General features: G+C 39.7%; 1 protein-coding gene across 1 annotated transcript; it reads left to right on the forward strand.

Moving 5' to 3' along the window:
- Positions 1–357: 357 nt before the first annotated feature.
- On the forward strand, positions 358–6,829 carry ednrba (endothelin receptor Ba). Its single transcript, XM_018677432.2, has 8 exons — positions 358–622; positions 1,599–2,077; positions 2,795–2,907; positions 3,636–3,840; positions 4,391–4,540; positions 4,875–5,008; positions 5,109–5,217; positions 5,766–6,829. The coding sequence occupies exons 2-8, from the start codon at positions 1,664–1,666 to the stop codon at positions 5,898–5,900; spliced, it is 1,260 nt and encodes a 419-aa protein (XP_018532948.1). The 5' UTR covers positions 358–622; positions 1,599–1,663; the 3' UTR covers positions 5,901–6,829.
- Positions 6,830–11,606: the final 4,777 nt, after the last annotated feature.

Raw genomic sequence — 11,606 nt, forward strand, 5'->3', positions numbered from 1 at the left:
GCGGCCCGATAAAGTTCAGGTGATAGAATTGTTGTAGATTAAAGGAAATGGTGCAATATCAAATACTGGGTTTTGTTTGGCTATTTACCTTACCAAAGAGAACAATGGTAGGGTAAAACTGAAATATTTTCACTGTACAAATAAAATAGCGATGATGAGTGTGTCTAGAAATATTAATAGATGATGCTACCAAGAACTCACAAATCCTTATGAGCTGATTTATGACTTCACTGTTTCCTCCATGAAAATGAGGGAACTTTGACAGACACTGAATAACTTATGAATATCCTGCCTGTCTTCCTCCACCCCCTTCTCTACATAAAAAGAGGAGGGGTTGGAGGACAGGGATCAACTCAGCAGACTCTTGAGACTCAGCAGTCAGTACTGGAGAGGACTGAGCTACCAGAGGAGCTGACTAGAGCTTCTGGATCACAGATCTGGATTTTTTTTACTTTAACACCACTGACAGAGAGGACTGCTGCTATTGGAGATGACTGGATTGTCACTGCAGGAGCAGCATCCCTCCACTTTGGGAACTTTTCTCTGTCCTGAGAGAGTTACTGGGGAGGTTTGATCCAAGAGGCACAAAAATTGGAGAATTTCTACCTCAGTCAGGAGTTAGGTAAGTAAGAGTTTACACAGTAGTGACTGGATAACATGTATTGATGGATTTAGGGACTGTGTGAAAATTACTGTCCTGGTGAGGGGAAGGGCACCCGACCACTGCAAATACCTGCTGGAATGTAATACAACTTTGTCAGTGTCAAAGTACATTCCCTAAAAGTGCTTGTTTTTGCCACTGACAGTCTCAGATTGTTATTATAAGTGATAACATCATGGATAGGAATCCTACAGAGATAGACCTTTTTGTTAAAGAGTAAGATCCTCGTTGTTTAACCAGAAACATTACTACATATCACTACCAGACTCCATTGACAAAAGCACAAATTTTACCTCCCAGAACACAGAAGCTGCTGGAATACTTCTGCCTTGATCAGTTAGTTTGTGTTTTGTTAATGGAGTCCAGTGGAGCTAAAACAGCTGTTTCTAGTTAAACAAGGATCCTAGAGTTATCCTTGAATGGAACCTCTAACATGCATCATACACATTAATAAAACACAGACTGCTGTTCTTTGAATATGGAAAAGTGCACCTCTATAAAACATGGCAAACCAAGTAAAAGTTAACTTTAATTTTATATATATATATATATATATATATATATATATATATATATATATATATATATAATATTCTATTAAGGTTGAGATAATAAAAATAAAAGACTCTCTTTTGCTCTCCCTAATCCTATTTTCAGGCAGAAGAAAAATTACAATAACTTCCCCCTTTTCAACCCCCTTCTCCTTCAAATAATTTTTGTACAATCTTAAATCAAAAATAGTTAGAATGTTACTGCGAGTGTTTAGTGATTTTATATTGAGAAGACCTAAGAGCTGAGAGCTAACGTCATATAATAAATTCTAGAGCCTAATATCCCTGCTAAACAATGTGCCTGTTAAATTTCATATGGTAAAATAATATTCCTGTTGTCATAAATCAGACCTGCTTATGGTACTTTCTTGCAATTTGTGTTCCAGGCGCATTCAGAAAGGATCAGTTGCAGACCTGTTGAATAAAAGCCATATTCATAACAAAGTCCAGGATGAAAACTCATCTCCTCTGCTTGGAGCTACTCCTTTTGGCAGGTCACATCCTTGTGGCCAGTGGACAACTGGAGCCAAAGAAACAAATGCCCCAGCAACCTCTTAGCGTCACTCAGAGACTTGGGCTGGTAGAGAGGGACGTGCAGGGTCCAGTGAGGTCCAACATCACCATGCCCCGTCGCCGGCTACCTCCCATGTGCACCGGACCCACAGAAATCCGCGACACCTTTAAGTACATTAACACAGTGGTGTCCTGCCTGGTGTTTGTTGTTGGTATTATTGGCAATTCCACTCTTCTGAGGATCATCTATAAGAATAAGTGCATGCGCAATGGGCCAAACATTCTGATCGCCAGCCTGGCACTTGGAGACCTGCTGCACATCATCATTGGCATTCCCATTAATGTTTACAAGGTAAGTCAAGTAACTGATACAGACTGCCTAGTAACTGATTCTTTCTGCTTAATAGTATGTTTTGTTTTCAGTGAATTCAAAACTCCCTTTACTTTTAAATGAATTTTGTTGCAATCATGTTGTGTATAATATCCCTCTGAAGTTTATCATAGTAACTTTTGAAGGTCATATGCAAATATTTTACTGCATATTGGACTTTAAACCCTTAACACACACATTTGCAAGTGCACACATACACACTCTTGAAAGGGGGCTTTCAGGTAGTTTTTACGTGTTATTACTTTACTGGATTCTGAGCCCCTCTATATCCCCTTGTGTCTCTGGCATGTTATTATCTGTTAGGCTCATTTTGTGTGTGTATGAGAGAAAGAGAGAGAGAGAGAGGGAAAAAGAGAGAGAGAGAGAGAATCAAAGTATCTGTATATGTGGGTAAGGGGGCAAGCATGTTAAAACAACTGGCTGTGGTTGCATACCAGAGTGGAGACAGGGCCACATATGATTCCAAAAGATCTATACTCACATTCCAGGTGGCCATTTAAAGCAGAGTTTGTTTGTTTTCCACAAGCTATCGCACCTCTAGATGTTCACAGAGGCCCAAAAGCTCAGGAGCATATATGGTCTGAGGCTGGGAAAACAACATGGAACCAGACGACTTGCTTCACTCCCTACCATGGTTCGACTCAGTCATCAACTCCGTCTGTCTCTGTCTCTCTCCAGCTCCTTGCAGAGGACTGGCCATTTGGGGTGACTCTATGCAAGCTGGTGCCGTTTGTCCAGAAAGCGTCAGTGGGGATCACCGTGCTGAGTCTTTGTGCTTTGAGCATTGACAGGTAAACCAGGCCACAACCAGTGGACAAGCCAGACTCACCCCTCCTGTCATGTGTCATGCTTTTATTTGCACTCCGTAATACTACTACAGTCAGGGATTACAGAAACATTGTCAGAGCAATTACCTTTGACCTGACCTTTGACCTCTTTGCTACTGGCTGCTTTTAACTGTGGTGACCTGTAAATTGACACTTACTCTGTTATTTTCATACTTACATCAGCTGTTACTTAATATAATACTATATGTTACGTATAGCATCGTGTTAGTTTTCAAAAAAGCTAAAAATGTATGTTTCAGTTTTGTCAGTTCAGATAAGAGTTGTATAATATTCAGTGTTTAAGAAATTAAACCAAGACAAATCTATTGAGGTTTCTGACAGCCAGCTAGCATATCTGTTAAACTTGCACTCAAAGATAAAATTGGTAAAGGAGAAGTCTGACATTTTGAAATGGATGATGAAATGCTGTGTTTGGTTTCTGGTCAAGAGTTAAATGTGAAGATCAATACCACCCCTGTGTCTGTACAGTAAATATAAAGCTAAAGCCAGGAGATAGCTAGCTTAGCTTAGCACAAAGACTTGAAGCAAAGGGAAAGAGTGAGTCTGGCTCTGTCTTCTCAGCTTACTCACAGCAGGAAAGCAAATAAGTGTATTCCCCAAAATATCAAAGTATTTCTTTGAGTAATATCAATTGGTCTGTGGACTGATTGCACATGTGATGGATCTTACAGGTATCGTGCCGTGGCCTCGTGGAGCCGTATCAAAGGGATTGGAGTTCCAAAGTGGATGGCTACGGAGATAGCGCTCATCTGGATATTGTCCATAATCTTGGCTGTGCCAGAGGCAATAGCCTTCGACATGATCACCATGGACTACAAAGGAGAGCACTTGAGGATCTGTTTGCTGCACCCCATGCAAAAAACCGACTTTATGAGGGTGAGCTGAAACACACAGACTTTCAGAGGCCTATGATTCAGAATGGAGAGTGTGTTGACACAGCTGTGCACGCAGCAAACCTGCACATGCACATTTAATACATACAGACACACAGAGTTACAGTTACTCTTGTCTGAACATATGTGCATATTTAAAAAGCATATGACCACAGTTATACTGTGAAAGATTCCAGGGTGAAAAAGAGAAATGAAGCATTATCGACAAGAAAAAAAAAACAGTATATCTCAGGAGACAACGCTCTCTTGGCTGACAGAGGATACTGCAAAGCTTGTGAGTACATGTGTGTGTTCACATGTCCTCCATCAACCTTAAAATAACAAAAATGAACAATTTTATTTCCACTGAGGTACTTTGATAAATTGATTTTCAAATGCAAGTCAAGAAGTCTGACACACCCCTGGGTCCCCTGTTCTGGCCCAGGTCAGACAACCATTAAATTTACTTCTGACATGTTTTACCTTTATCCCAAGCTCTCAAATACAGATGTTTGTACTCAATCCAGTGCTGCTCTCCTATTTTACCTCTGCAGTTTTATAAATCAGCTAAGGACTGGTGGCTGTTCAGTGCATATTTTTGCCTACCGTTGGCTTGCACTGCTATTTTCTACACCCTGATGACCTGTGAGATGTTGAGGAAGAAGAACGGAGTCCAGATCGCTCTTAGTGATCACCTCAAACAGGTTTGATGATGGCTCTTATTTTATTTAGCCTATTTTGTTACATTATTGACTGTTTTCATACTGGGGGTTTATAATTAAAGTGGCAATACACTAGCTTAGGAGGTATGCCTTTTAACCAGCCTCATTGCAGTCAGACTGGAGACTTTTGGATTTTTCACTTGATTTTATATATATCACAAATCTTTTGTTGTTCAAAAAAAAAAGAAAGAAGAAGTTTCCAGTGATATCAGATGGTAATGCTTTGTGGCCAGAATTTCCTCACAGCTATTTCAGTGCCAACCGTCAAAACAGTCTATTACCATGCAATGATTTATGGGTGTTTGTGTGTGTTCAGCGGAGGGAGGTGGCTAAGACAGTGTTCTGTCTGGTTCTGGTCTTTGCTCTGTGCTGGCTGCCTCTTCATCTCAGCCGTATCCTGAAGCTGACCATATACGATGAGAAAGACCCAAACCGCTGTGAACTGCTCAGGTATAGTAGGATAGAGGAGAGAAGATGATTTAAAAGAAAAATGAATCACCCACCAGCAAGAAAGAAGTAGAGTGTTGATGTGTCTCTGTAACCCTTTTAGTTTCTTTTTGGTGTTGGACTACATTGGCATCAACATGGCATCTGTCAACTCCTGCATCAACCCCATAGCCCTTTACATGGTCAGCAAGCGCTTCAAGAACTGCTTCAGGGTAAGCTGAAACTCAGCTTCAATGTATGCTACGTGCAGAGTAAAAATGTCTCAAAGAAACAGTTCAACGTTTCAAGAAATATGCGTATTTGCTTTCTTGCTGATATCACCCACATGTCTGTGCGTAGCTAACACCAGCAGTTGGCTAGCTTGGGTTGGCATAAAAACATGCGAGCCTAGCTCTCGCCAAAGGTAATAAAATCCACCTCCTTTGAAGCTTTCAAAATAATTCAATACATCTCATTTGTTTAATCCAGGCAAAAACAGACCGCATAGAGACAACAGGTGGTGGTTTCATGATGGCCTATGAGACTTTTTCTTATGCTAAGCTAACCAGCTCGAGACAGACATGAGAGTATCAGTCTTTTTATCTAACTTTTGTTAAGAAAGAGAATGAGCACATTCCCTCAAAACGCTGAGCTATTCCTCTGGATCAACAACAAAAAAGAAAGGGAACCACATATCACGCATTTCTTTTACCAAGCTGTAAACACTGTTGCACTCAGCCTATTCCTTATAATCTTTCTCACCATTTTTTTCCTGCTCTAGTCCTGCCTGTGCTGCTGGTGCCTACCGGCTGAGATGTTGATGGATGAGAAGCAGTCATGCATGAAGCTGAAAGTCACCGACCGGGCTTCTGACCAGAGCAACTCCCGCCTGACCAACAAATCTACAACTGCCTGAGGAGAGACTCAGAGGAGAGATACAAAAAAAAGAAAAGAAAAGCACCCCCAAAATATTTAAGTATGGCTGACTGACAGTAGATAAGTGCCCATTCTTTCCTCATCTACAACATCATACAAAGTCTCCTTCAACTCCTAACAGACCTTCACTTGGAAAGCCCTCATTCTAAGCAAAAAACTCTTTAACACCTGCCATTTTGAAGAGTTGCATATTCTCCCTGTCCAAGAAGAAAAAAGCATCAGTGCACTTCAAAACTCTGTATTCTTGGATAACAAGTGTGAGATGTGTGAAGCAGACAAACTGGTGTTAACAACACTAAATTTTGAGAACTGAGCAAAGTTCAGCACTAGTGTTATGCCAAATTGGGGGTTAAGGGTGGACTGGTGAAGACAGCTCATCAGGCTCGCAGCCTGGATAGTGAATGTTACTTTGATGCTATGAATCTTGTGATAAGTTCTGCATTGCATGGACTATATTCGAGTGTAATGCTGTGTTATGTGTTGCTACCACACACTGCAGCAGCTTGGACAAAATTAAACAGTGAATTTAAAGCTCTTGTTTTCATTTTTGTTTTTTGTTTTTTTGTTTGTTTTTTTTTTTTGTATGTATGTATTTCTTTTAAAATATATGTATGTATTGAGCATTTTGCATACTTTATCATTTGCCACATTAGTGCCTTCATGTGTGTTGTCTCTGTGTCATTTTCCCACTAGTTACTAAACTACTGATGTTGTGCATTTTAGGTTGTGTGACCATTCAGCTATTGTATTATACTGTTCAATACTGGGCCTGTTCATGAGGCTTCATGTGTTTCGTGACTGTATTTGCTCAATATTATCTTAAGCTGACTTATACCTCAGCTGTTATGACAAGAGGTAGAGTTTCTTTTTGCAATAAAGAAAATGAGAAATATAATACACAAGAACCTAGTCAATTGTGTCTTTTTTTTAAGAAAAGCATACATTTTCTAGCCATTATCTGTTCAGACACATGGTTGTTATCATTCTCTGTCACTCTGTGTCTTTGTGTGTGTGTGTGTGTGTGTGTTCAGTTGTGCGTGTGGGTTTGATTTAAGTGTGACGGCAGGCGGCAACATGTGATGGTGAATGTTAACACAGAACATCACTGTGACCTCTTTATTTTTCTCCCCACTTCTTCACTCCACACACACACATAGAGAGAGAGAGAGATAGAGAGAGAGAGAGAGCTCTGACCTGGGAATGTTCCTTCAGGGTAAACCAGTGTCACGCATGTCACATTAACTGTCAAAGAAGCTCTCTGTCCTGTGATCTCTCACCGCCCCTCCTCGACTCATCTCTTCATCCGCTCTCCTTGCCTTCACTCCCTCTTCTTTTTCTGCCTGTTTTTCCTTGTTTTTTTACCTTTTCTCTGTCCTCTATCCTTGTTTCTCTACCCTTTCTCTCTGCATTCCTGTCTCCACCCCACCCTATAACCCCTCTGCCTGCGTTCTTCCAATATGGTTTTTAAACAATTCAGTGTGGTTCAACATTAAATCAAACCCAAGCAGCCCTAACTGAAAGAAATCACATTCAGTACATTCCTCCCTAAATTGACTCCTTTTCTACTCCCAACTGAGGTTGAACTGATGTATCTGCTTGTGAATGCTGCCATTGCCCCCGACTAATATGACGGATTGCTCTCTAACAACACTGCTGCTGAAAAATCAGTCACGAAAAGTTGCAAAAAAAAGTAAATGCTGCTCAGTGAGTTACTTACTGTCTATAAATCAAAGTCTAATTAGCACAGGGTCAATGTGGAATCTCATATTTTGCTCTACAAAACTTGTGTTTGAAATTAAAATCATTCATTGGCCAAGGCAGGCCTGATTTATAGTTATTTAGTTGTCATCTATCACAGAGTTTATGCTAACACTGAAAATATTCAGCATATTAACCTGCATTACAGGAATAGTTTGACACTTAGGAAATACATTTGCTTTCTTATTGAGAGATTAGCCAGTTACCTTAGCTTAGCATAAAGACTGAATAAAGGGGGAAACAGCTAGCCTAGCTCTTAAGGTCAACACACATGAATGGCTTTTTTGTTGTTGTTTGTTTGTTTTTTGGGTGATTCATTCATACATCAATATATTTTTTTAAATTTGACACATTATATAAATACAATATGGCGAAAAGGGAACTTTTTTTCAGAAAGAGGTTTAGTAGAACAAATAAAGGCTTCAACTAATCATACAGACTGTCAGAAGCTGCTCAGGGTCAATCCTCCACCTAGTTGGTCTTCTGCCTCCTCAGATGTGGTGTTAGCATCCCTAGCAACACTTCGAACTCTCCCGCCAACATCCTTAAGTATGTCCAGAACCAGTGGTAGTAGAGCTTCAGCTCCTGAGTATTCACAGTTTGAGTATATCACATTTTTGTGTTGTTTATTTATCACCTTTACATGTGTAAAGGCCTTTAGGGCAACAAAAGCTTCCAACTTCCAGTGCTAAGCTAAGCTAACTGGCTGCTGGTGGTGGCTTCACATTGAGCACATGGGTATGAGAGAGGCACAGTACTCTTCATAAGAGAGTGAATGTGTGATAGACCGGTGTGTGTGAATATTCACCCTATTATTTTTTCACGCAGCTGTAACTTTCTATCTAGACTTCAACACAATTAATGGAGGAGATCAATAAAACTCTCCAGGGTTCACTCACAACTAACACAATGCCACATCAGTCGATAGCAGAAAATTAATGTCACTTTTATTGCTATTAGGAGACAGAAAATGGAGATAAAAACTTGCAGCAAATGGATGCCAAAAGGTTGACGAGAGAAATAATACAAACTACTTTAAACTTTTGATAGACTCGTCATGTTAGCTCGGCTGAGAACTCCTTTTTATTCAACAATCACTGTAGACTTTTATTAACTCCACTGAGCTCTGGATGGAACGCTCATTACGTAGACACACACACACAGTGTCTCTCCAAACAAAAACACACACTCTCCAAACAGTCACACAGTACATTTGGACACTGCATATGCGCAAACAGACCCACACGTAAAAAAACACGCACAGTTTGTCTTTGCCTCCCCACTGTTTTAGACGCCAGCAGAAAGAGCTGGAACATGGCTGGGCTGGAGGGTTGACAGTTTTGGGTCTGGATCTCAGGGGCTGGGGTGTGAACAGACCTGGTTTGGCCCCTCTCTCTCCCCTCTCGCTCTTCTCTCTTTCTCTCTCCACACATTCCTTCACATTTTTCTATCCTTTCCATCAGCCGTTTTGCATATTTACACAGCATGTTCAGCAGAACTGTGCAAGCAAACTGCATTGAAAAACAATTTGCAGCGTTTGTATCAACATGATGTTTGACTTTACTTTCAAATATTTGAGAGGGAGCACTTGCTCCTTTTCTCAGCCTTTTGGCGCAAACTGGATTGTCCTGCATAGCAAATCATATCATTTGGTCCCTAAACCTAAGTACTTAAGCTGATATATACATGTATGTCAGTCTCTGTTATCCCGTATCTTCCTCTACTTTGTTTTGCTCTCACTCCTGCCTTTTGATCTCATCCAAATACACTGCATCTGACAGAAATGTAATAATTTAAGAGCCTATGCACACATCTTGATGTATAAGACTCGCTGGCTTCCTTATTAGTTTTAGTATATTCATTCTGGATTGATACCACAAGGAGGAGCGTTTTCAGTCTGGCATAGCTTCTGCTAACATTTGAGAGGAACAAAGAAAATGTGTTTTCATTATGAGTGTGAAAGCGTATGTGTGGAAAAATGTTGAACCAAGCTCAAGCTAAGACCTTACACTGCTAGAACACAGAACGGAAGTATGTGAGTTGGAGTCTCTGTATTGACACATGTGTGAGTGTGACCATATGTATGTGGGTGTGCACGTGCATGAAAATGCTGTCTGCATTTTTGTCTAATTTGATGTGCTGTTTTTGTTCACACACCACTGATTTCACACTTAAAGGAATGGTTGATAAATGACACAAAAGCGCAACTCATCACTCACTTTCACAGATGTACAAATGTCACACACTTGAACACATGAATAGACAACACAAACACACAAACACTGAGAAGCGGCAGAAGCAGCAGAAGGTAAACAGACGAGGCCAGCAGAAGGAATTCATCAGACTGATGAACCATGGACCCCGGAGCGTTCATCTATTTCCCCCCTAGTTCTACATCAGGGGAGATTCAAGCTTTATGGCACCGTCCTACACTGTCAGCGCACCTCCTTTTTACTGCTTGTCTGACAATGTGATGACAAAGCTATGAGACCAGAGTACAAGATACACAATGATTTTTCAGCTACTGATACACATACGCATAGGTTGGTCAGAGCCAAATACTGCATGTCAACATGCAGCTTACATCAGGTAAATGTCCAGGTGTGTGGAGTTTATCACTGAGGTCAAAAATAAAGCCATACTCTTATAGTATAACAGACACATAGTATCAGGGCCGCAAGTAATGATCATCATTGTTATATTACTTTTATTATCAGTTAATCTGCCAATTATTGTCTCCAATAATCAAGTTTTAACATGTTTGCTCATAAAAGATGACCACAAACTATATTTAAGTTATTGCCACTAAATTTTCCAATGATCAAATCGATTTATCAATAAAGAGATCAAAGTAAAATTATTAGTGGAGGGAAGCTATACCCTATGTTTCAAAAAAAAAAAAAAAAGCAAAGCCTTTCATTGGGTTGTTAAAGAATTCTTTGAGCCCGACACCTGACTGCAACACCCACAACATGTCAAAGAAATGTAACAGTGTTACATTTGACTAATTAATTAATTAATTAATTGTGCATCTCAGTCTGCATATGGCAAAGTGCACCTCTATGAACCAAGACACAGAAAACTGTCCTCATAATATAATATCAATTTAGGATGAGAAAAAAACAGACCCTACACTGAAGAAATTTTATAATAATTTTGTTTTCACCTTCTCCCCATCTAAGAATTTTTGTACAGTCCCTTATCATTTCAGCTATACACAGTATGCATGTAAATTACTTGCCTGACTGGGCCCCAGGGTAATTACATTATGGTATCTTAATTAGAAAAACAAGCATTTTCTATAACTGATTTCAAACAATGAATAAAAATAAACTTATCACAATTAGGACGTGTTTTGTAATTATTACATAAACTTTTTCACCTGAAAGTTGGGCTCTATTGAACAACCACTCAGCAACAATACCACCCTCCATCTCTCCCTCAAAGACACACACAAGGCATATTGTAACAATCAAATCCTGACCTCTGCTACTTTATAAAAACATTGTGGGAGTTAACCTTATTTTTAAGCCAAACCAGTACATTCTTGATGTTGCCTGCTCTTGCAGAAGTGAGGGAAAAAAGAAACTGAAGGAATGAAGGGGAGTCTTGATTTATTCTGTCTTATCAGTCTCCACCTACTGAGGGATGGGATGTATATGGATCACATTAAAGGCAGAATAATCTGAAAAGAAATAATATGCTGCTGTTCCTCATGCATATTTCAAAGATGTAAATACCTAAATTTGTGATAAATTTGACTCTATAACATTTATAAATTACACATTGCTTTCTACCAATACATCATCTCACTGTGTTGTTACATAATGCTCTGATGGCATCAAAAAACATATTTAATAGTGATTTTGTCAAAGAGCTAGTCACGCTATTTGCTCTATTTTTATCTTTATATTTGCACACTTATGGG

Source organism: Lates calcarifer, linkage group LG4 (genome assembly GCF_001640805.2).
Source record: "Lates calcarifer isolate ASB-BC8 linkage group LG4, TLL_Latcal_v3, whole genome shotgun sequence".
Taxonomy (NCBI): Eukaryota; Metazoa; Chordata; class Actinopteri; family Centropomidae; genus Lates; species Lates calcarifer.